The following is a 26529-nucleotide window of genomic DNA, read 5'->3' on the forward strand; positions in this document are numbered from 1 at the left end:
TCCGGACAAGTCCTCCTGAAATGATCTAGATATTTTCAGGAGTGCACATGTGAAAACAACTTAAGATCCAAGTAGGGGGCTCCAAAAGATCGTGAAACACTCCCCAAGTATATTAGACATCAGAAACTATCAAGCAGCATTTGAACTGAAAATGTCTTAGATAAATTGTTTATGAGGTAAATAATAACCAAGTGAGAGTTATGGTGATTTTCTTACAAACTTTCAGAGAGACTTCTTCTTTCAACTGGTGGAGATGCCCCCTGATGGTCATTAGGAAGAATGCAGGTTCGATGCACACCTGCATGGGCTTTATTTTTTAAATGATGAGGCTGCATCCTCTTGGTATTTACATCCTTTCACCAAATCAAAGTAATGACAGATAAAAGTCCTCATTTCACACACTGGCAGGATGAGGATTTGAGGCTAAGCTAAAGGATTTCACAGCTAACTGTGCACTGAATTAAAGTGATCAAGTGGAGCAGGACGGACAAAAAAAAAAAAAAAAAGATTAAGTACCTTAAATAGCTATTGGATAAATTTACTCCTGTGTCCTGAGGAAATATTTTAAGTCCACTCTGAATTCAGTGTGCAGCAGAGGAGATGAACACGGCGCTGGTCATCATTTAGAGGAGGAGAGAGAAAAAGCAAGGAGAGGATGTGAGAGGAGAGAAGGGACCAAAAGATGTTTGGTGCCGAGAGGAAAAACTAGATTAAGTATTCATGTTTCTCAACATAATCACACAAATTAACTTTACTTGTTTTAAGTGTTTTTTTCAGTGTTGTACTCGAAATCGGTCTTGGTTTCAACACCACTTTTTGAAGGTCTCGATCTTGTCTCAGAATCGAAAGCATTTTTACTCGCTCTTGTCTCGGTCTCAGACTCGGCAGACTCCGTATTTTAAATCAAGACCACTCAAAACCACCACTGACAGGCTATTTTTACATCATTATTGTGATTAGAAGGAAAACACCTCTTTCTAAAAAGAACAAATAACTTCAATTAATTAGTAGTTTGATGTTTATCCTTCTGTTACGGCAGCAACCTTTACGTTGTTTCGGTCTCAGTGAGTGACACACCTGTTGCACACAAAATGATGATTTTTCATTGATATTTATGGTCTTCTAGTCTTGACTCGGTCTCGTCCTGTCTTGGTCTTGGTCTTGACTCTCTCTCAATCCCTTAATCTCCTGGTCTTAATCCCGGTCTCGGAGCACTCTAGTCTCGGTTACTGTGGTCTTGACCACAACACTACCTTTTGCTCTTTCCTGTTTAGAATCAATTCTCGTGATATTTATGAAAACAAGAAAATGGAATATGTTGTTTATGATCTTCATTTGGGTAAAACTTTGGTTAAATGATGACTACAAGAAGGGAGGCTCTACTGAAAAAGAGTTCTCGGTGCAGCTTAAAACAACTAATAAATGATCATGTACTCGTTCATCTTTTGGACTTAGTTAAACCTTGAGAGAGACAAGGAAGAGAGCTCTAAAAAACAAATCAGAAGCAGTTGTTTGAGGAGTAAGTCATTTACTAAATACGATAGGAGGCAGGGACTGTGGAAGGGACTGTAGGAGGATGCTGATTGACTTCATTAGAATCTCATTTGTTTGCAGTAGTCACTCCAAAGACTCACGATTAAACTGTCTGTTTTTCCCTGGAGTTTCAAACTGCTTGCAGAGCATCTTTAAAAGCTGCTACACCTGCCTCATGCTTCCTTTAATTACCACAAAACAAAAACATACAAACCCAGCAGCGTCTCCCTGCAGCCACCCCGCTCCTTAACTGTCTGAAGTTGTGCACATGCCCAAAGTGAATTAAAATCTGAACCTCAGCCTCCCACCACATGAGCACAGAAACAACAGTGTTTTATAATGAGAGCCTGAGCCAGAAGACCTTTATCTGAGGAGGAGACAGGGAGAATAATGGCAGTAATTAACTGAGTGTTACTCCTCAGCGTGACCCCCCTTGAGGGGCCCTCATGGTGACACCTCCTCCTCCTGCCTAAATCGACACCTCTGTCTCGCTTGACATGCTTCATCAAAACACTGTCTATTTTCCACTCTCCCCTTCAGTATGCATCCTAGGAAACACTCTTTCAATCACACTTCCCAACAACCAAAAAAACACAATACTCATTGGGCTCACTGTCGCCAAGAAAGCAATCCTCCTCAACTGGAAAAGCAGAAAAAAACTAAACACCTCAGTATGGATAGACCTCTTTGTCGAACATATCACCATGGAAAAACTTACAGCATCCATCCACAATAAAACACATCAATTTCTAACAACTTGGGAGCCAATCCTCACCTCACTACTTCCCGAACAACATGGTTCAAACCCCTGATATTCACTACCACAAATATAGACTCATACATACATACATACACACACACATAAATACACATACACAAAGACACAACCTTTTTTTTTTGGTTTCCTTTCTGTATAATTATCACAATTTATTTTCCTCTTACCATCAAATTTAATATTTTCTTATTACTATTATTATTATTATTGTCTTTAGCCACCATTTTATTATGACCTATTTGTTGATTTATTTCCTCTCCTCCCTTATATTCATCATCAAAAATTGTCATCACAGCCACTCTCATTTTTCATGCATTTCTTTTTATTTATTTATTTTCTCCAATCCAGATGATTGTCTGTTTTTCTTTGGTTGCCTTTTTTTATTCATGTATTTTCTGTTTCTCATAACCATAATTACTACTGCTATACCACCCCGTGCCAACAAACCTTTGCTGTTTTTTTTTCTTTTTACTATTATTGTCATATTTATTATTTAGTACTATCTTTATTATTATTATTATATTTTTTCTCTTTTTCTGGTATTAGTGGTATGTTGAGGGGGATGAAGGAAGCAAGATAATGAGAATTAAAATGATACACTAGCAAATCATAGTCAAACAATCTGGACAAATTACATTATTATTACTACAACATGATCTGCACTATTTATACTACTGTCATCAATACATAACCCAACAACACACTACACTGGAACACAATTGATATGGTCCATTACCCACTTTTTTTTTTTGTTCTTTTTTATTTTATCATTCCTCAGTTATTCTAGTTTTCTTCTTTCCCTTTGTTTTGAATATGCTTTCTAGCCCCTCCTTGTTCAAGCTTGGCGGGAGGGTAGCAGTAGGCAACCCTATCAGCTGGTCCCCTCCGCAGGGTCTGGGGACAACTGAAAAAGAGGCACCCCTGCACCACACAATGACTGAAGTCTTGTCTTTGTCTATGCTGTGCATTGTATTGTTGTGTCTCCCCTGTCTCCTACATACTTTTGCTCTTGTCACGTCCCTCACTTGTCTTGTATTGTTCTGCATCACCTAATAAAAAACACTGTCTATTTTCAAAGCAGTGAACAGGAAGCTGTTATCGCTAAAGGCCCTGACTACCAAGCAGACGGCAAAGAACTAGTGGCGTCGAAGGTCTCCTGTGGCGTCGCCTCACATCTTGGGCAAAAAGATGGGCTAGAACATACCGCAAAGACTACAGCCGACAGCCAACCACCACATTTGTTCTGCACATGTGTGTGAGGAAATAACTCTCCATGCCAGCAGGGGGCGGTAGTCTGTTATTATGATACCAGAAGACCATTTTCACACCGCTGTTGCTCACCACTCGTATTATAGGTAGCCTACTGATGGAGAATAATGTCTGATAAAAAGTTGAAAATGGCGCTGGCGTTATACTGATAGCTTCAGCAGGTAGCCTAAAGAGGCAGGTGATAATAACAGAGTTCAGTCCTTAAAAGCAAGAGACATATGAATCCTTGGACTGAACTGGGGAAAGACAGAAGGCAAATTATTGATGCCAGCAGGTTAGACTCTACAGATTGCACACACAGTGATGAATTTAATGAACAATAAAAGCCCTAGAGTCACAAAAATCTCCAGATAAAAGAGGGAAACTCACACAGTAGAGCTGATGAGGGGCCAAACAGCCCAGAGGGAGAGGCAGACGGGAACCAGGAACAATGAGATACAACTTGACTTGGGGGACAGAAGGCTGAGATGATTTCTGGCATTACGACAAAGCAGGCAGGTCAGACGCAAACAGGAGGCAGCAACAGGGATCGGTCCAAGTGAAAGTGCTGGAAAGAGTTTCATAGAAAGGTGAAGAACAACAATCTGGCTAAGAGTGAGTGAACAAGAGAGGCTTTTACTGGCTTGATTGCAAATGAGAGGCAGCTGTGTGTACAGGTGAATAGAGTTAGTTGATGAGGTGGGCGTGGCCAGCAGGCTGAGTGGAGCACAGGTGAGGTGATAGGAAAGTTACAGGGAAGGGTCAAGGGAGCAGAATTTACAAAAGCTGGGGCCCCATTTATAAACGGTGCGAAGATGTTCCATGCGTTGTGTTTCACAAACACACCAGGACTTATAAAAAAAACAGCTTGACGTAAGAATGTGAGAACCCTGACGCAAAACTCTAGACAAACTGTGTAAATGTGCGTGCCATCCCACAATATGTGTCATTTGGCAGTGCCAAATTAAAAAGAACCCAAACTCGCCAAATATACCAAAATATAATTGACCAACTCAACTTTCTGAACTTTGTTTACAAAGGGGAAGGAATAAAAACTGATTTTTCACCAGTTTGATCTGTAATCTGGATGTTTGATATCAGAGAGAGGAGACAAAAACACATCTAAACCAACAGATGACATTCCTTATATACTGTACCAAAATCGCAAAACTGCAAAGTGTTCTCTATTTATGTGACATGGAGATGTTCACACACATCAGGGACTAGTTGCGAACATAATGTGTGAACTACATGTGTGAAAAATGTATACACTCTCTTTTGCAGCCAGCCTCAAGTGGCCACAAGAGGAACTGCAGTTTTCAGCACTTCTGTGTTGCCCTCATTTTAAAAGCCCGAGATTATCACTTCTAAGACCAAACAAAGTGACATTACAAGAAATAAAAAGTACATCTATGTTTTACGAGATGTTAGTCTGCAGGTTGTGTTAACTGCTCTCGTTACAAAGTCATAACCTCAACATCTTTATTACCTGCCCGAACTTTACGAGATGTTAATCTGCTGCGTGGCGAGCATGTGTTCCAGTGGTGCTCCGCGGCGCACTTTGCACACGGCCGTGGCAGCCTGCAATAAATCACCACGCCTCGATAATTTATGAATACGAGCAAAAAGGGAGGCGTGATCATTATGTTTTGACAGCTCACAGGGCTGCTATCCACGGTACATATATTAGATCAGCCAGGTTAACACTTTCATCTCTTCAGCCCTTTGCCATGACAAATTACAGCACGCTGCTGCAGGGCGCTCCAGCACAGCACAGAGGGTTTTTTTTCTGTCTTTATGTACAGCAACAATGCGTGAGGATGAAATATTTATTGCATTGTTTTTCTTTTGATGTGAAAATTGCAGGAAGTGCGAAAAATTAACTCTTTTTTTTTGTGTTTTAAGTCACACGAGAGCATCTTGAAATCTCAGCAGATTGAATGAAATTGGTTTTTTGAATTCATCTATTGAGACGCATGCAGGTTCTTTTTGACCGGACAAACAGACGCTGCTGTCATGCTGCTGAATACAGGTCCAGAAACCAACTTCACATTTTCCTGCTACAGCATGCCTCTCTCTGCAGGAACATGTCCTTTACACTATCCTGCATCGGCATCGCCTTGCTCTCACTTATTTGGCTTCCTGGGAACTGTTGGTGCATAAGCCTCACAGCTTGCCCTTAATTGCGATTTAATGAGCATCCCCCGCTCATCTATTAGCATGATTCAACCTTAGTATTTCTGTATGATGTTATGAATGCTGTCAGCATGTGCTATCAACCTCTTATAAGAAAAAAATACATCCTTTTGACATAAAAGCTCCTCATGAAGGCTTTCATGCTGAGGCAGTAATCTTCCTGTGACTGTGAAAGAGAAATCAGTCAAAGTAGAAAGAGGAGATCAGAAGCAGACGAGCTCACATCTCTGCTACACAACAGACAGAAGCAGCAGGTGTGAGGTGGGAATTTTCACGTCTCTTCCTCAGGAAATCACACAAATTAAAAACAACCTATTACTGTGAAATAAAAGTCACAGAGGAGTTATTTTGTATTTGGAATAACACTTCAGCCTTAATGATAAAAAAAAGTGTTGGAATTAAGACTCTTTGAAGGGAGTGGGATCTTTGTATCAGTCACTTCCTGTTGCTAGGTTACTAAAGTTAGCTCATGAAAATTACAATGATAAAAACATTGTAAAGGATTCATGCTTATTAACATTATCACCAGCTCCAGCCTTGGAAATTGTACTCATGAGATGGGTCAGGTTAATTTCTCCTCCGCCATTGTTGTCGACAAAATTCATATCGGAAGTCTTGCCCCGTCTTGATTTTGATTGGTCGGTGGAGGAGAAGTGGCATTGATAAAAGTGGTTCCAATTGTTGAACTGTTTTTAACTGCATGGCAAAAATCTGCATGGTTTCATTTGGAAAGTGGTCGCTGCCGGCACAAGAAAACAACAACAGTGGCCTTTTTTCTTTTTGAGCTGATGTTTTTTCTCAACATATACATGCTTCCAGGTCTTCCATTTTATATTTATAAACATTTAATGACACCAGCTCCTTGAGTTGAACACACATTCATCTGTTTAATGTTTAGTTGAGTGGATGAGCTAATGGTAATTTAAGTGTTTGTTCTGATGTCATTCTCTTCCCATTTAAAGGCAGGGCCAATCATTTTCTCTAGATTCATTTTTTAAGATTTTGTTTGAAATTGTCTGTAGATCCTGACGGACATTAATAACTCATGTGCTTTGAAAAAGGAACTAAGAAGCAGCTGTATCAGTTTGTAAGCCTGTAAAAACTTTGAACCAATCACACGCCTCCCTGTCTCCCTGTTCGTTCTCTACCTCTTGTGTGCACGAGCCCACACTCAAAGGGCGTCACCGATAATGGAGGTTATACTGTGAGTTTGTCGTTGGCCGTTGTGAGCAGTAAAATAGTCACTTTTTTTTAAACATAAATTGTGATAAAGTTTAGTGTTTACTTACCGCTGAATGAGACATGAGACGACGTAGTTTCTACACAATGCAAGAGATGAGCTGAGGTCCACTTCTGGAGAAACTGCGCTCATGCATTTAAGTGAGGGGCGTTTCTTTGGATGGGTGTAGATGGAGCACTGAGGGAACCCTGCCTTTAAGTCATGTTACACTTGGCTGCAGCCAATCTGTGAACTCAGCAGTCTATAAAGCTGTGAGAAGCTAACTAGTTACAGGCGGGCGAAGAAGTGGAGCTGAGATGGGCCTTAAGCCTCTCCACATACAACGGGTCTGTCTGTCACTCAAATCAGTCAATCCCCTAATTATGGAACTTTGAAAACAACCTTTTAAGCTCATCGTTCCCTCTGTGATGTAAGTGAGGAGCTGAGGCAGGTCATATGGCCCGCCTGTTAGTCAGGTCGGCCACACACCTTATTATGGTTATCTTCTATCCCTCATACAATCAAAACAGATGATTTCTTTTAAAAAAGTGTGTGCTGATTAACACACTTTTGATTGGGTGTGTGTGTGACGTCTGCAGCCTTTAGAGGAAACTTAGAGGACTGTAGTTTTCTCTGCACTTCTTCATTTGGTTTGTTTTTCCACACCAGAGGTTTCCCCTTGGTTCACAACAACACTGCAGGATTTAATATAAGTCAAGAGTCTCTAACACATAAGTCAAGACCTGCAGCCTCCACTCAATAAACAATCAACAGAGCACATCAGTGAGCTCATTTCAAATATACAATGGTTGTTCTGCACATCTTCAAATTGCTTCTCATATTAACTCTTGAGAGAAATTTACATTTTTATTAAATTTCCATCCTCACTTGTGTATATTTTTCAGCCTCTGCACCAAAAATCTACTCTCTCTCTCTCTCTCTCTCTCTCTCTCTCTCTCTTTCTCTCTCTCTCTCTCTCTCTCTCTCTCTCTCTCTCTCTCTCTCTCTCTCTCTCTCTCCTCAGCTTTAGGTGCTAAAGTGAAGGAACTGCCTTTGAGAACTTTACCTAATGATGAGTATTGATTTCTAATTTAATTTTCCCTTGCAGAGGGGACTTACTTTTTTTTTTTTTTTTTACAAAAATTGCATGGGTAAACATTTTATTTTGTAGTTTTTCCAATAAAAGTCATCTGAACCAAACATTTGCATACACTCAGATTCACATATGAAAAGCACAAAGTCTTCTTCCCTCTTCTAATTATTTTAATTTGAACACGTGAGGACTGTATCATCTCCTCATTCCTCCAGAACACCAACATAACATAAAATAGATTGATTATGAGAGAAACATTTCCTCAACAGCGTGGCACACTTAAAAGCTGCAAACGGATGAAATTGGATCTCCAGGAAATAAGTGTCACCCCGGGGGGTAGCTCCTCATCCAAAGCAGGGAGAGAGAGAGGAGGAACAGGACTCTCCAGCTGAGGGGGGGTGGGGGTGGGGGTGAATCACTGATTGCTATTGGGAAGAGTCGATCGTCAATTGTGCAAGCGGGACGGTTTTTCCCTTCATGTCTAATCTGAACAGGTTCGATGATCACGGACTCATCACTTCAACAACCTCATGATGATGTTTTAGCATCAGTGCTGCTGAGGGAGTCTATATGTTGTTAGTTTGATAAGCTATAACAAACAGAAACACACACATACAGTAATTAAAACAACCCCAAATATTTATAAAAACCCAGCAGCAAGTACTTTTCTATTTGATAGAACAACAGAACAGATGCACATTGTGACACAACGTACTACACCACATGCCCTCATCCCATTCTCCTGATGAGCTATGGCCCTTAGTTTCCAACCCAACCAAACCAGTACGGCCACCTTTACAGGCCCTGACACACCAAGCAAACCGGCAAAGAACTAGGGTCGATGGAAGGCCGCTTGTGGCGTCGCCTTTTGTCTTGGCCAAAAAGTTGCACTAGAGCACCTCAAAGACTACAGATGGCCAACCACCATGTACGTTCTGCGCAGGACTGAGGGGCGGCGTTTTCACACCGCTGTCGGTCACCACTCGTATTATAGGTAGCCTACTAATGGAGAATAATGTCTGATAAAAAGAAACCGCACTAATGGGTGAAAGCATGGATACTACGGTGGCATGCTCAAGGGGCTTTCCTGAACCTGTGTCCAGAGCTGGAGAGAAATGAAATCCTCTGAACAGCCAATCAGAGATCTCGCTGAGGCCGATGTCAAATCGGCTAAAAACAAGCCAGACGGGGACCGGCGGGTAGCAACAGAGCCGGACACACTGCAAAAACTAAGACGACGGGCGCTCACCGACAACCGACACTCTCCTTGGTGTGTCAGACCCAGGCTCTGTTTACTCGAGATAACCAGGTAGTGACGACGCTGATGCTACCTACGGCCCCTTCTAGCCTCCACAACTCACAGCTCCGACTGTTCCCCACATTCTTTTACAATCACACACACACACACACACACACACACACACACACACACACACACACACACACACACACACATACACACACACACACACACAAAGCTGTGTCTTTCTTATGTAAGCACTCTGTCATTTGGGAGTAAATGTATCTTTAATTCATTCCACATTACAGTTATAAGACATGTCCTGAATAATTGAGCAGCAGGTTTAGGTATGTGCGGTGTGTATGTTGTGTTGTTGCTACAGTTTTTAAATAGAGTTGTCTCCCTAATGGCCAGCATAAAGATTGTAGATGCACCCTGCACTCTGAAGAACAATCTTTGTTTTATTTGATGCACTGCAGTAAACTCTGCAGGCTTTCCACTCCCACCGATAATCAATGATTCCAGCTTGCAGGATACAGAGCAGAGAGAGAGAGGTGAGAAGGGATTGTTCTCTGTCTAAATGCTTCTGTCATCGAACAATGACAACATGTTTCAAAACACCCATCACTGACAATATGCATCCGATCTAAAGTACTGAACTGCAGAGCAAAGGCCTCTAGTGTCTGGGATCTACAGTAAGAACGTGCAGTGATGTGGATAAAAGAGAAGCATTTAGGTTTCCCATAATGATGTGAGGTTCAGTTACTTCTGCACAGATGCAGCATCCTTTAACAAGCTTTTTATTTTCTTTTTTTACTTTTGTACTGTGAGTACATTGCAGATCCTGTACTTGCTTCTTCCTCTTTTATTTCATTACAGAAGCTGAATCAACAACCTTCTTTACCAGAGTCTGTTTGAACACAGTTATCAGTCCTTTACCTAAAAGAAAAGTATGTGAGTACTTGTTTCCAAACTCTGGTTTAACCTGCTGCATACACACATTTGTTATTTAGCCCAATGTCACACACTTTTCAAAGGGCTCAATCACCTTTGCATGCTGTTTTTTTTTTTTTTTGGTAGAAGAAAAATCTGAACGTGCGTTCTGCAAACCAGAAACAGAAACAGAATAACAGTACCAGGCAAAACACACACAGTCATGTGCATGTATATTTATAGTAAAGGGATATTTTTTGGGGCTGCAAATCACAATGAGGGATCTACAAGTTTGAAAGTGTTTCATAAATAAGACATTTATCACTGAACCTTTTTTTGGGGGGTTGCTGACTGCGCCTCTGGATATAAAGATACTGAACGAAGAAGTTCCCTCTGTTTGTTTGTCTCTACGTAAATGAGGGAAGCATTCGTCTTTAAACTTAGAAAAGTTCAATAAAAGTGCTGCAAATTTTCCATTTTTCATCGTCTAACAATCATACTCTTACTGTAATAAAACAGAGCAGCTCTGGAGCAGAGGACTCAGATTAATGACTTTCATCCTTTATTCTAGTTTTTTTATTATTAAACACATATTTTCTTTTTCATTACTTTTAAACTATTTAAGTTTATTTGTCTAACATTTTAAATGTTTTATTACAAGCATTAATTTATTATTTTATTGCCTGGTCCTTCATTTCTAGTCTCTCAATCTCTCAATGTCATCAATCTTTATTGTATTGTGATTTTATTGCATTCTTATTGATGTGCATTAGTCTCTAAATTATTTTTTTACAACGTGCCTTTTGTCCATCACATGTCCGCTCCCTTGTAAAGAACTTTGAACTGTACCTGAATTTGTCTGAAGGTGTGTTTAAATAAAGTTTGATTGATAAAATTGGAGCTTATATCGAGCTAAAGTCCAGTGATGTTTATTAGACGTGTTTTAAAAAGTAAAAAATCACATCAGGTCATCTTTAGTGAAGAATGTTCACCACTTTATCACTTTGACTAAAAGCTAAAGTCTCTCATTAATCATTGCACCAGAGATATTCTTATGAGATATAAGATTATATTTAGATCTGGACTTCTCATGAAATATATGTTACATTCTTGAATTCACTGAAACCTTATTTTGAGACGACCTGTAACCTGGTGATGCATTCATGTGACAGTAAAGTTGAAAAAAAAAAACAAGGCAGCTTTATTACTATCAAACATTTCATACATTTAAGATGCTTTACAGATTCAATAAAAACAGATGTACAATTAAATAGAAAAAGTAAAATATTTCAAATTTACTCAATGTGTTTCATTTGTAATTCAAATACAAAATGTTTGTGTTTTGGTGTGGATAATTGTTTATTCTGATCAAAATAACTTCTACTACTACAAGACATCAAAGGCTGCATATTATCCTCCTGTTCAACCAGTTACAATAAACACAAGCAGAGACAACGGGGGCTTTGATACACAAGTTGAAAGTTTTGCAGTTGTTGATTGCAGGACGGAGTTTTTGACCATTACCAGCTTGCATTCGTAAATAAACTTTGTCAGATGTTGAAATGGAACAGTTCTTCTGTTTTTGGTGTTGTATGTGGTATGTGATATTTTAGGAGGATTTGCAGGACCGGTTGTCAACCAAAATGTCACCACTGGACCGTCTCACAAGAGGTAACATTGTGTTTGGTGTAAACATGGAGGACAGCAGACGTGAACATTCTGATGGTGAAATGTTTCATTCATACATGTAAATGGAAGAAGGTGAAGCCCCTCTCCGTCGTCTTCAGGAAATGGACTTGCTAAATGGACTTGAGGTTGTGTGGGGCTTTTCGAGTTATCTGGCTACTCAAAGCGCTTTTACACCGCAGGTCACACCTACACATTCACTCACTGATGGCAGCGGTTTCGATGTAAAGTGACATTCACCATGAACTAAACCATTCATACACATTCATACGCTGCTGACAAGGCAGCGGGAGCACATTGGAGTTAAGTGTCTTGCCCAAGGACACATTGCACATGTGGCTGCAGGAGCTGGGGATCGAACCCCAGCTTTCCGGTTGAGAGGTGACTGACTCTACCAACACAACCTGTGTGGGTGATTACCTCAGTACCTTGAAGATGATGAAGGGGACAAATGCAAAGTCTCTCCTCAGAGTGTTTATGAACTGAAAATAAATGATTTTTGTGGACAACAATGTACTTATATGTAGGCAACAATGGGGGTCCAGGGTCTTTCTAGCAGCCATAGACTGTAAATATAGTAGCATCTTATTTCGGGGTCCCGGGCCGAAAAGTTTTGGAACCCCTGTCTTCAACAATCTATGTTGATTAAGAGGATATAATAAGTTATATCTTTTAATTTAATCTATTTGTTTAAATGTATAGAAAACTATAGTGCACATTAGAATTTGAACACTCCACACCAGTAGGTGGCGAAAATGCACCAACTCGTTGTTCGCCAATCGTCATAAAACCAAACAGAAGACGAAGAAGGCTACGTCACCATACTACGTCACACGCAGAGTGGGGAAACTCCACTGTTGTTATCATGTCGCAGTACTGTATTATTCAAGGATGTAAATCACGCAGAGCTCGAGAATGTGACTCAATGGTAACATTTCATTGCTTTCCGACTGATAAAGACCTACAAGAAGAATGGTTAAAGAAGACCCGGAAAGACAGAAAGCCAGATTTCAAGGTAAAAACATAGCACAATAAAGCTAACAGCTGTTAGCATTCAACTACTTAATGTGTAAGATTTCTTTAAACACGTAATACTTATAAGATGAAGATAGAATTCATTAATACTAGTTATTAATGCTTGTACTGTACACGTTTATATAATAGCGGTAAAACTCAAGGGATTTATTACACACACTCCTCAGGAAACAGTTAACATTAGCATTCAGCCACCTCCTCTTCTACTGTTTCTTCTTCTTCTTCTGTGTTTTTAGAGGCGGTTAGCATCCCAAAAGCCCCCCACCATACACATCAACATATATCGACATACACTAATCACACTTTCAGTCAACAAATTATAATTAATCATTTTTAATAATTTTCATAATGATTCTCAAACATTGGAAACTTCAAACTTCAGTAGAAACTTAAAGAACTAACCAGCCACTCTTAGAGGAAGAAATCAAAAGTGATTCAGTAGCAGAGGCTGTCATTGTCCCCTATCGTATAGACTAAAGTCAGAGTATGGGCAGCACGTTTTGATACCGTTTTATTGAAGATTTCAGGAGAAGCGTTTCTGCATGGACAGTTATCTGTGATCACATAATGCTCTCTGTACAGCCTCAACATTATCTCAACCCTGCAACACTCCCCTCTGTGTTCACACTTTAAGGAAACCAGAAGCATGTTTTGATGCTCTTATTAATCCTTAAAGACAGGCTTGGTAACTTTCTCCAGATACACTTTTTTTAAGATTTTGGTTGAAATTGTCTTTAGGTCCTGATGTCACCAATGACGGAGTTTATACTGTGAGTGGTAAGATAGTCACGTTTTTTTAACATGTATAATGATAAAGTTTAGTGTTTACTTACCGCTGAATGAGTATGGCAAGCCCTTTAACATTAAAACAGTCTGGCTGACAAGTAGCAATTTAGTTTTCACTAGTGGAAATAACATTTCAACATGTCAAAATTACATTTTGACATGTTGAAATGTAAATTCAAGATATCTGTAATTACATTCTTACATGTAATAATTCCAGGTTAAGATATCAATAATGTAATTTCGACAAGTAAGAATTGCATTTTAGAGATGTAGAATTAATTTATCATATCTGTAACGTTAGAACAATTGTAGATATCAAAAATGAACTTTGTCACTAGTAAGAATAGAATTGTTGATATCAAGAATTAACATTTTTACTAGTGAGAATTGAGTTGTAGATATCATGAATTAGAATTGCGACATGTCAAAATGTCATTGTGGATATGTCGACTTTGAATTACAACATGTAAAAATTGAATAACAGATATCTGTAATTCAATTTGAATAGAAGTCAATGGCACAAGTTGACTAGTTGTAATTAAGTTACAGATATCTACAATGACCAGTTCCACTAGTGAAAAATGAATTGTAGATATTATATAATTAGAATTGTTACTAGTGAAAATTACATTGTGGATATGTCGCCTTGGAATTCTAATAGTCTAACTATTACCGCTAATACTTAAATGTTAAAAGGGCTTGCCATAGGTGGAGACATAGGATAGGATAGGATCGGATAATTCTTCATTGATCATGAGACAATTTCAGAGGACGCATTTTCCCTTTACTGCACTGAGCCGGATGGTAGACCATCAGCACAGTTTATGAGCATTTACTTAAATATCCTCCCTTTTAATTTAATATTTTCCTTTCTTTGTATTTCCTTTTTTGTATTTCATTGTAATGCTTTTCCATCTCTTTACTTTCTATGATGGCTTACTTTCTCTTGCTTATTAAGTTCCTTTTTCACAGTTTCCCTTCTCTACATTTACTGAAAATCCCAAAATAATGGCTGCACACATAAAAGAGACGTGTCCAGATTTCAAGGAAAATCCCACGGCTTCTTTCAAACTCATCTTCCCTCTCCATCTCCTTATTTCTCTTCTTCTTCTTCTGGAGTTTTTAGAGACGGTTGGCATCCAAAAATTATGTATTTCCCTGTACGGCTGGATTGGTTGTTTATGTACTTGAACTTTACATGAAAGAAAAATAACGTATCGCTAAAATAATCCCACCTCGTCCCTTTACAGCTTTATCTTTTTTTCGACCCCAAACATATTCTGGAAACATTTTGTGACTTTACGCTCACTGCATCTCGTCTGTGCTGTTAATACAGGTTACATCAAATACAAGGGTGTGTTCCAAGCATTTCGCTGGAGACTGTTTCTGGTGGAACGAAAGAATTCGCAGGACATGTCTGATTCCAGGAAGTGTCCCCCATATCTTTCCATGGAACAAAGTCTCATACCTGACAATCCCTCTTACAAACCAGAAGTAAGTGAATGTGGGCTTTTTGCTGTTCGAACACATGTTCGGTTTATGTCTTTAATGAGATTAATGAGGTCTAAACTGTATTTCTACAGAGGTGAGGCGGCTGGAAATGTAACAATTGAGGTCACAGAATCCACAGAAGAAGAAGCTGACTTGCAGTAAGAAACGCTCATACTATCTGATTTTTTTCCTGCAGATTCTGGAGTTGTTTTCTGATGCTTTCAATTGTGTCCTACAGACCGGAGATAGTTGTCACATCTGCACCGTATGCTGACCACGACTACATACATTTGTCTCCACCTTTGGAAGAGCAGCTGATGGCAGCACGACAGGAGATTTCCAGGCTTACTGAGGAAAAGAAAATGCTTTTGGAATCACGCTTTTGTCTGCAACGATTCCAGGACGATGCCAGGCTTTTGTATTTTTACACTGGATTTCAGGTGAATCATAGAGTTAAAATAAGTACCTCTGCATCTGTTTGTTTTCCTGTTTTTTAATAACATGCTTAATCATTTTGGTTTTTAGGACTATGGTACGCTAAACTCTGTCTACTTGTCCCTGGAGCCCACTGCAGAGCGCTTACAGAGGTGGAGCCAGGCACAGACAGTGACGGGGCAGGAGATGAGCAGGGCGGCATTACAGGCAGAAAACTTGTCTTTGATCGATCAGTTCTTTCTCTTCCTCTGCCGTGTAAGAGAGGGGGCGTCTGAGGAATCCCTGGCAGAGCGTTTTCATGTCTCACCGTCGACAGTCAGTAGAGTGGTGACTACTTGGGCCAATTACCTGTTTTTCATGTTGGGGTCGTTGCCCGTGTGGCTCCACAGATCAGCTGTAAGTGAAATGATGCCACAGTGCTTTAAAGACACCTATCCAAGAACGAGGGTTATCTTGGACTGCACGGAGGTCCACATGGAGCGGGCCAGCTCAAAGAAGGTCAATCCTGAGAACTATTCAAACTACAACGGCTCCACCACCTTGAAGGGCTTGATGGGTGTGAGCCCCTCTGGAGAAATCACATTTGTGAGCAGCCTGTATGAAGGGTCGATCTCTGCGGAGGAAATAACAAAACGCTCTGGGATCTTGTCCCTGCTGGAGGAGGGGGATGAGGTGATGGCTGATAACAGTTTCCTCATTAGTGATCTGCTGTCAGCCATCAATGTGTCTCTTGTCTCGCCGCCATTTCTGAATCAGAGGAGAAAGTCCATCAAGCAGGAAGCTTCCACCACTCAAAGTAATGCAAAGTTAAGAATTCATGTAGAGAAAGCCAAACAAAGAATGAAGCAAAACCGTATCTTTAATAGAGTTCTTCCCCATTCCCACCTGGGGACAGTTAACCAGTTGTGGTATGTGTGTGCCATGCTGGCTAATTTCCAAGTGCCTCTCTCTTAACCCACAGCCCTTCTCACACATGAACTCCTGACAGTTTGACTTGCCTGTTCACCCGTTGGTCAAAGCGGGAGTTCTTCACTGTCGAGCAGGGCATGGTGTAAAATGCACAGCATCAAAATGTAGAACAAAGCAAAAAAGTCAGACACTAAGACAACAGTTTGTGCCTTAATATCAGTGCTACAGGTAGTTGGATGTACTCGCTGTATGTAGTACAGATTAGGACAAAGCTGAAATACGTGCAGGACGCGTGATTTAAATGTCATCACCCCCACCTCCTCGCTTGTTTTGAATCTTCCTGAACATGACCTGCTGCATTCACACGTCGGCTCACGTCGACTTTATGCAGAAATATTACGGGGGGGGCTGGCAGTTAAGATTTCGGGTAACATTGGCTGTTTCCGTTCAAACATGCAGCTCATCCCAAACATATTGAGTATCTACTGTTTACTGTTTGATTGTCCGATTGTCGGCAATGTTTTGTACTTGACCATGTTTTTAATCTATTTGATGACACTGTAATTTGAAAGACTGAAAATAACTTAATATAATCATGTGTTGAATATTTTTGTGCAATAAAAGTTTGGAAAATCTTTTTAAAAAACGTTTCCTTTCATGATTTCCATCTTAATCATATTGAGGTCGATGTTCATGGTTAAATACTAATCGGCCAGCCGATAACGACCAATATTAGCATATCAAGTGTCTATCGTTATCGGCTAATTTTATCGCGAATATGTGCCGATATAACTAGAGTTATTAACCAGTCAAACAGCATTTAATGTAAGTATCATTGTATTACACTGGCAGTTCTCTTTCACCAGCAGAGGGCGCTATATGGATTACAACAAGCATTATCATTCTCCAGAGTGTCCAGCACTGATGCACGTACATGCATGTTTGTGTGTGATATAATGGGTCTTATGATGGTTATAATGAGTCTTATAATGGGTCTTATGATGGTTATAATGAGTCTTATAATGGGTCTTATGATGGTTGTTATGATGGTTATAATGGGTCTTATGATGGTTCTTATGGTGGTTATAATGGGTCTTATGATGGCTGTTATGATGGTTATAATGGTTGTTATGATGGTTATAATGGTCTTATGATGGTTATAATGGGTCTTATGATGGCTGTTATGATGGTTATAATGGTTGTTATGATGGTTATAATGGGTCTTACGATGGTTGTTATGATGGTTATAATGGTCTTATGATGGTTATAATGGGTCTTATGATGGTTGTTATGATGGTTATAATGGTTGTTATGATGGTTATAATGGGTCTTATGATGGTTGTTATGATGATTGTTATGATGGTTATAATGGTTGTTATGATGGTTATAATGGTTATAATGGGTCTTACGATGGGTCTTATGATGGTTATAATGGTTGTTATAATGGGTCTTATGATGGTTGTTATGATGGTTATAATGGGTCTTATGATGGGTCTTATGATGGTTGTTATGATGGTTGTTATGATGGTTATAATGGGTCTTATGATGGTTGTAATAATGGGTCTTATGATGGGTCTTATGATGGTTGTTACGATGGTTGTTATGATGGTTATAATGGTCTTATGATGGTTATAATGGGTCTTATGATGGTTGTTATGATGGTTATAATGGTTGTTATGATGGTTATAATGGGTCTTATGATGGTTGTTATGATGATTGTTATGATGGTTATAATGGTTGTTATGATGGTTATAATGGTTATAATGGGTCTTACGATGGGTCTTATGATGGTTATAATGGTTGTTATAATGGGTCTTATGATGGTTGTTATGATGGTTATAATGGGTCTTATGATGGGTCTTATGATGGTTGTTATGATGGTTGTTATGATGGTTATAATGGGTCTTATGATGGTTGTTATGATGGTTGTAATAATTGGTCTTATGATGGTTGTTATGATGGTTATAATGGGTCTTATGATGGTTGTTATGATGGTTATAATGGGTGTTATGATGGTTGTTATAATGGGTCTTATGATGATTATAATGGGTGTTATGATGGTTGTTATAATTGGCCTTATGATGGTTGTTATGATGGTTATAATGGGTGTTATGATGGTTGTTATAATGGGTCTTATGATGGTTATAATGGGTCTTATGATGGTTGTTATGATGATTGTTATGATGGTTATAATGGTTATAATGGGTCTTACGATGGGTCTTATGATGGTTATAATGGTTGTTATAATGGGTCTTATGATGGTTGTTATGATGGTTATAATGGGTCTTATGATGGGTCTTATGATGGTTGTTATGATGGTTATAATGGGTCTTATGATGGTTGTTATGATGGTTATAATGGGTGTTATGATGGTTGTTATAATGGGTCTTATGATGGTTATAATGGGTGTTATGATGGTTGTTATAATTGGCCTTATGATGGTTGTTATGATGGTTATAATGGGTCTTATGATGGTTGTAATAATGGGTCTTATGATGGTTGTTATGATGGTTATAATGGGTCTTATGATGGTTGTTATGATGGTTGTAATAATTGGTCTTATGATGGTTGTTATGATGGTTATAATGGGTCTTATGATGGATGTTATGATGGTTTTAATGGGTCTTATGATGGTTGTTATGATGGTTGTAATAATTGGTCTTATGATGGTTGTTATGATGGTTATAATGGGTCTTATGATGGTTGTTATGATGGTTGTAATAATTGGTCTTATGATGGTTGTTATGATGGTTATAATGGGTCTTATGATGGATGTTATGATGGTTTTAATGGGTCTTATGATGGTTGTTATGATGGTTATAATTGGTCTTATGATGGTTGTTATGATGGTTGTAATAATTGAATTGGTCTTATGATGGTTGTTATGATGGTTGTTATGATGGTTTTAATGGGTCTTATGATGGTTGTAATAATTAAATTGGTCTTATGATGGATGTTATGATGGTTGTAAAAATTGGTCTTATGATGGATGTTATGATGGTTTTAATGGGTCTTACGATGGTTGTTATGATGGTTATAATGGGTCTTATGATGGTTGTTATGATGGTTATAATGGGTGTTATGATGGTTATAATGGGTCTTATGATGGTTGTTATGATGGTTATAATGGGTGTTATGATGGTTGTTATAATAGGTCTATGATGGTTGTAATAATTGGTCTTATGATGGTTGTTATGATGGTTGTAATAATTGGTCTTATGATGGTTTTAATGGGTCTTATGATGGTTGTTATGGTGGGTCTTATGATGGATGTTATGATGGTTATAATGGGTCTTATGATGGATGTTATAATGGTTGTTATGATGGGTCTTATGATGGTTATAATGGGTATTATGATGGATGTTATGATGGTTATAATGGGTCTTATGATGGATGTTATAATGGTTGTTATGATGGGTCTTATGATGGTTATAATGGGTATTATGATGGATGTTATGATGGTTATAATGGGTATTATGATGGATGTTATGATGGTTATAATGGGTCTTATGATGGATGTTATGATGGTTATAATGGGTCTTATGATGGATGTTATGATGGTTATAATGGGTCTTATGATGGATGTTGTAATGGTTGTTATGATGGTTGTTATAATGGGTCTTATGATGGTTGGGTTAAAGAAGTTTGTTGGGTATTTTGTTGAATTGGTTCTTTTGCTGTTGGGTTGTTTTTTGTTGTTGTGGTTACTTAATGTTCTTCTGTGTTTCGGTTCTTTTGCTTTGTTCTTATTTTGCTTTCGCTGTATGTCAAATCACTTTGTAAACCTGTGTTTTTTAAGGTGCTAGGCTGTATAAAGGAAGTAGCTCAGGTGGCAGTAGGTCAGTCTGAACGGACTTGGGTTGGGAACCAGATCGGGTCACTGATGGTCCCAGTGTGGACCAAAGTATGAAACTTGGTCTGGTTGCTGGAGATGTGCCAAGTCACTTCCCCGGTACTGTCGATGTGCCCTTGAGCAAGCAGCTCAGGCGTGCTCCCTGTGGCAGCCACACTTTAACATCTCTCCATTAATTCATGTCCACAAGTCCTGTTTGTGTATGTATGTGATTCGGGCCTAAGTGTGTAAGAAGCTTGTCTCTCAATAACAGAGTGATATATAGTTATTATTTATATATATTATATTAAACCCTGGGCCACACTCCAACACAGTAGGTGGCGCTAATGCATCTGAAAGCTGAGGGTCACCCGCCATAAAAGATACGGACAGCAGAAGAAGAAGAAGAGAACATTTCCTGTGACGTCACGCTCCGAGTGGGAAACTCGTCAGTTGTTATTATGTGGGGATGTTGTATTAAAGGTTGTAAATCAGATAAACGTCGAATATCTGATTACATGACGTTGACATTTCATCGCTTCCCGACTAACAAGAAACTACGAAAACAATGGCTGGTGAAAACCCGGAAGGACAGGGAACCAGATTTCGAGGTAAAAAAACAAAACAACCCACCATCAGAAACAGCTAGAGTTAGCATTCAGCTACTTCATAGCTAACAATTTACTTTTATGACACTGATTTCGATTTGAAAGTAACAGTAATTGTACATATAAACGCATTGATAAAAGCCTTAGGTAAAGCTGTGGAGCTCTCTTTGCAAACCGACCTCAGGAAACAGTTAAATACAGGATGCTTCAGTTTCAATGTTGATTTTTAGATGAATAAAAGAAGTTAAATCAGGTCCAAGACCCCCTTTCAGAAGGCTAACATATAACAACAAGGTTTGTTTAATGATAATAATATCTAAAACATAGAAACTCTTATGAGTAATCTCCTTTACAATCTTGTAAATCTTCTCGAGTAATTCCCATCATATAAATTTCTCTCAGTCTACACAACAATTTAAATTCCCTTTGGATTGTCTTCCTGCTTCAGCTGCACAGTTTATCACCATTGCATCCATTGATTTTTTGAGAGTGTTACACATACAAGACACCACTAGTATATGAAATGTAGACGTTAACGTGCATCCTCAACACATTTATACAGGTGAGGAGAAAATCAAAGGATGTAGAAGCTTGCACAGCGGGGCTGGGAATCTTTGAGTGTCTCACGATTTGGTTCAGAATCTATTTTCGATTCAAAACGATTATGGATCCATTCATTGATTCAAAGTCTATTTTTAAATTAGTATACATCAGGATCTACCTGCAGTCATCTGTGAGACTTGCTGGATGTCTTGCTGCTCCATTTGGCGTTCTACGGAGATTTTTGGAAGTTTTTAATCTATTTAAAAAAATCTCAGAAGATCAGAATTTCGATTTTAACATAAATCGATTTTTCCCTCCTCTATTGCACTATGACACAAGTGGTGCAGCTCTCTCTCTGACCAACCTTTAAACATGTTCTTCTTTAACCAGGACTGTTTTGAGACGTTATGCTCAATGGATACTTCTTTTCTGTGACGTTCAAACAGATTAAATCGGGCGTAGGTGTTTGTTCTAAGCATTTCACTGGAGACTGTTTTCGGTGGCATGAAGACTCTCAAAAGAGAGGCCTGGTTCCAGGAAGTGTCCCTCAGCTGTTTCCATGGAACAAAGTCGCTTACGTTAAGATACCTCTTGTTAACAGCACGTAAGTGATGTGTGATTTCATGACAGCACAAAAGCGTGTTTAATTTATTTATTTCCATCTGCTATGAGGATTAATGAGGTGTAAACTTCATATTGTTACAGACCTGAGCCTGGAGAAGTGATCACTGAGGATGCTGGTTCCACACAGGATGCTGATAAGTAAGACACTTTCATATTCCCTGATTTCACCCAGAGATGCAGAGATTTACACATATTTTGGAATAGATGTTCTCTGATTGTTTAGTTGTTTCCCGTAGACCAGAGGACATGCCGGCACCTCTTGCTGACCATGACTACGTGAAGTTTCCTGTTTCTGTGGCAGAGCAGCTGGAGGCAGCACAACGGGAGATTGCCAAGCTTACTGAGGAAAATTATGAGCTTTTGGCCTCGCGCTTCTGTCTTCAACGATTCCAGGATGATGCCAATCTGTTGACTTTCTACACCGGATTTCAGGTGAATCAAGAAGTGCAGTGATCATGGGGTGACTTGCAGAAATACTTATAAACTGGGGATGAATGGGAATCAAAGCTGTGGAGTCTCACATGAAATCTGAAATGCATCGTTGCTGATAATGATGATATCTTTCTCATAAGTTTGGGCTTTAAAATAGTCTTACAGTACAACCTCACAGTAAATTTGATATTAAAAAAAAGTGTGCAGCAACCAAGTAAACTCACAGAGCCACATCAGTGTGTTCGTAAGTAACTTCAATTTCACTTTAAAAAAAAGAAAAGATTAAAGGAGCAATCTGTAAGATAACTACTGAATAGAATGATAAAGGTATCTTACTATCTGATCAGACATTAAGGAAACATGCTCTGTTGAAGTGCTGGCTTCTCTGACAACAATGCAGCAGCCAGTATGTCCTCCTTCTAACTTTAGATTTTGGTCCTGAATGCTCTGGATTTGTTTGGACCAGAGAAGGTAGGCGGTTTTAAGACACCCCCACACGGCCGTTTTGGACGCCCCTCGGTTTGTCAGATATGAGAGCAGTTATCAGGTCAACAGGTGTTGCAGTGATGGAAGCGGGCAAGAGAAGTGGTTCAGATAGAAGTGATTGTACCCGACCTAAAAAGCCTCTGCATGTTTCTAATAAGCTCCACGAGCAGAAACGTGCTCAAACTAGGATCAATATTGGAGATGCTTTTGAAAAATGGAGAGAGGTTAGAACACAGAAAGGTTTACAGACCGATGCAGAGCTGGATAAACACTGAAGCTTCAGTATCCACCACATGGTGACCTGAGTGTCCTTCGACTCTATGGGGGAGTGGGCGGGGGGCAAACAGCTCTCTACAATGTTTTGAATTTGGACTGCAGTACCCTTTTTAAACACTAGGTGTCAGAGTTACACAGTTATTCTTTCAATGCATTTTAGTTCTACAGTATATTATGTTGTTTTTAGGGCTGTTTAACTAACATTAATGTCTATAATACCATCGGATATATTTGACTCCACAGCAGCTTTGTTAACATGTTGAAAACACAATGTTTAAATCTTATTGAATTTTAATTTCTTATATTCTATCTGAGTGAAGAAGACCATTTTCTATTGATTAATAAGTGGACGGTTTGCCCTCACGCGCTCCTCCGTCCGTACTTGTTGTTTAGAAGGACTACTCACACACTACTGAAACACACACACACACCTCACAGTATATAGAGGTATGCTCAGGTCATTCCCTCATCTCTCCTGATCCACTGTCCTGTCAAATGAAGGCAAAAAGCCCTAAAATAGATCTTTAAAAAAAGTGTGAAGTTCGTTAAGAACAAAGTTCTTTTCCAAAGTTTTGATACATTAACAACAAGTTCTCCTTCACACGGGGGCCGGGGCTCATTTATTTATTATTTATTTGAAAAGGGACAGTGTACATTAATCAACATTCAGACGGATGTAAATGTACCCCAATTGGCAGTCCCTTTGCCAGATGTTCTTTGGCATCATGGAATGAAATGTAATCCATTAACATACAGTATGTTCATTAGTAAAGGAAAAAACAAGACAAAACAACAACAACAAACAATAGATATGTGCAACAACAACTTGGGTAACAAGAATGAATAATCTCCAACATAGCATACAGTTAAAGTTACCAAGAGTAGGTGCAGCATCAGTGTTGACATTGTTGGTTCTCAATAAGACATTTTTAAACATTATATTTAAATGAATGATGTTGACTCTCCAATTAATTACAGTATTAATGTGTTTTTGCATTTTAATTCATGAAGAAGAAACTCATCTTTTGTGACAGAATATTCGGCAGTTTAAAAAAGGGAGCGAGACGTAGAGAGAGAGAGAGAGAGAGAGAGAGGGGCGTGTGGCAAACAGATGTGTGCAGAGAGTGGAGGTGTGAGGGTGTTTGTGGGTTTGAGCACAACTAAAGAGAATCGATGTGATGAGAATACACTTAGGTCATCTTTATTAATGAATCACATGATCCATTCATTGAGAATGGAGCAACTCAAAGTACTTTGTTAAAAAAAACAGCATTTGAACATTATGAGGAAAAATAATATATTGATATACAAAATAAAGGCCCAACATTCATTCATGTTACCATCATGACTTTGTTGAATGCAAATATTCCCCCTCTTTAGACTCAAATCTTTTCCTAAGGTCGCTTTTTAACAACCACATTATTAAAAAAAATATTTCTAAGGGTAAATAAGAAGGAGAAATTAGCAAATTCAAAATAAAGAAATGCAGAAAATCTGCCTAAAATGCAATTCTACTAATAATTGATATACCAGTAACACTTATCTTTTTTGTTTTTTAGGACTATGTCACGTTAAAATGTGTCTACTTGTCCCTGGAGCCCACTGCAGAGCGCTTACAGAGGTGGAGCCAGGCACAGACAGTGACGGGGCAGGAGATGAGCAGGGCGGCATTACAGGCAGAAAACTTGTCTTTGATCGATCAGTTCTTTCTCTTCCTCTGCCGTGTAAGAGAGGGGGCGTCTGAGGAATCCCTGGCAGAGCGTTTTCATGTCTCACCGTCGACAGTCAGTAGGGTGGTGACTACTTGGGCCAATTACCTGTTTTTCATGTTGGGGTCGTTGCCCGTGTGGCTCCACAGATCAGCTGTAAGTGAAATGATGCCACAGTGCTTTAAAGACACCTATCCAAGAACAAGGGTTATCTTGGACTGCACGGAGGTCCACATGGAGCGGGCCAGCTCAAAGAAGGTCAATCCTGAGAACTATTCAAACTACAACGGCTCCACCACCTTGAAGGGCTTGATGGGTGTGAGCCCCTCTGGAGAAATCACATTTGTGAGCAGCCTGTATGAAGGGTCGATCTCTGCGGAGGAAATAACAAAACGCTCTGGGATCTTGTCCCTGCTGGAGGAGGGGGATGAGGTGATGGCTGATAACAGTTTCCTCATTAGTGATCTGCTGTCAGCCATCAATGTGTCTCTTGTCTCGCCGCCATTTCTGAATCAGAGGAGAAAGTCCATCAAGCAGGAAGCTTCCACCACTCAAAGTAATGCAAAGTTGAAAGCTCACATAGAGAGAGCATTATACAGAATCAAGCAGTACCAGATATTTGACGGAGTTCTTCCCCGGTCCCTCCTGGGGTCCGTTAACCAGCTGTGGTATGTGTGTGCCATGCTCACTCATTTTCAAGGGTCTCTCTCTTAACCTACAGCCCTTTCTCACACATTCACTCCTGAACATGTCAGGACTAGCTGCCCTGTTCACACACGCCTCTCACAGCGGCAGACTTTTACAGTCAGGCAGAATCTGGGAGGGGTCTTAGGAGTCAGGAAATTATGTCGAGAGGAAAACGTGGCAACGTGGCAAAGCAAAAGAGTCCGACCCTATGAGGACGATTTGTGCCTGTCATGGTAGATAGAGAAGAAAATGAGATGGTTGCTAGGGAAGCGGCTCCGAAGGACTAACTGTAAACATATCAATCTGTCGAAGGAAGTCTGGTGATAAGACAAAGACCCCTCCACTTAGCGTCATGGTACCGCTAACTCTGTCAGGGCTCCACTCCACAATAACATCCTGCTGACTATTCATGATCTCTGACTTAAACCACATCTGTGCTCTTTGAGTTTACATTTGTCAGCATGTGTTGACCACATTTTTTATCTTTCTGATGAAATTGTCATTTTAAAGAGCAAAATGTACTTTATATATTTATACTGCAAATCATTTTTTTTAAAGGAAATAAAAACTTCATAAAGGAAATGAGCCTTTGTATGATTCATAACAAATCATGACTCGCTTAATGTAAAAGCACCTGTTAGTATTTTATCATTGGTCAAAAAGCTCCAGCAACACTTGACCCCAGACCCCGATGAAGACCACGAGCTGAAACATGTCGGCCTAATAAAGTTTTTAAAACAACAAGTGCTGCTG

At 39.4% G+C, this 26529-nt stretch overlaps 2 protein-coding genes across 2 annotated transcripts; both read left to right on the forward strand.

Moving 5' to 3' along the window:
• Window positions 1–12743: 12743 nt before the first annotated feature.
• LOC109976634 (uncharacterized) lies at window positions 12744–17214 on the forward strand. Its single transcript, XM_020626664.3, has 5 exons — window positions 12744–12938; window positions 15081–15238; window positions 15328–15393; window positions 15474–15675; window positions 15761–17214. The coding sequence occupies exons 1-5, from the start codon at window positions 12789–12791 to the stop codon at window positions 16622–16624; spliced, it is 1440 nt and encodes a 479-aa protein (XP_020482320.1). The 5' UTR covers window positions 12744–12788; the 3' UTR covers window positions 16625–17214.
• Window positions 17215–20818: 3604 nt separating this feature from the next.
• On the forward strand, window positions 20819–26358 carry LOC109976633 (uncharacterized). Its single transcript, XM_020626663.3, has 5 exons — window positions 20819–21022; window positions 22009–22166; window positions 22268–22324; window positions 22423–22618; window positions 24940–26358. Exons 1-5 carry the CDS (start codon window positions 20873–20875, stop codon window positions 25801–25803), a joined length of 1425 nt encoding a protein of 474 aa, XP_020482319.1. The 5' UTR covers window positions 20819–20872; the 3' UTR covers window positions 25804–26358.
• Window positions 26359–26529: the final 171 nt, after the last annotated feature.

The sequence above is a fragment of the Labrus bergylta genome, chromosome 14, assembly GCF_963930695.1.
Source record: "Labrus bergylta chromosome 14, fLabBer1.1, whole genome shotgun sequence".
NCBI classification, from domain to species: domain Eukaryota; kingdom Metazoa; phylum Chordata; class Actinopteri; order Labriformes; family Labridae; genus Labrus; species Labrus bergylta.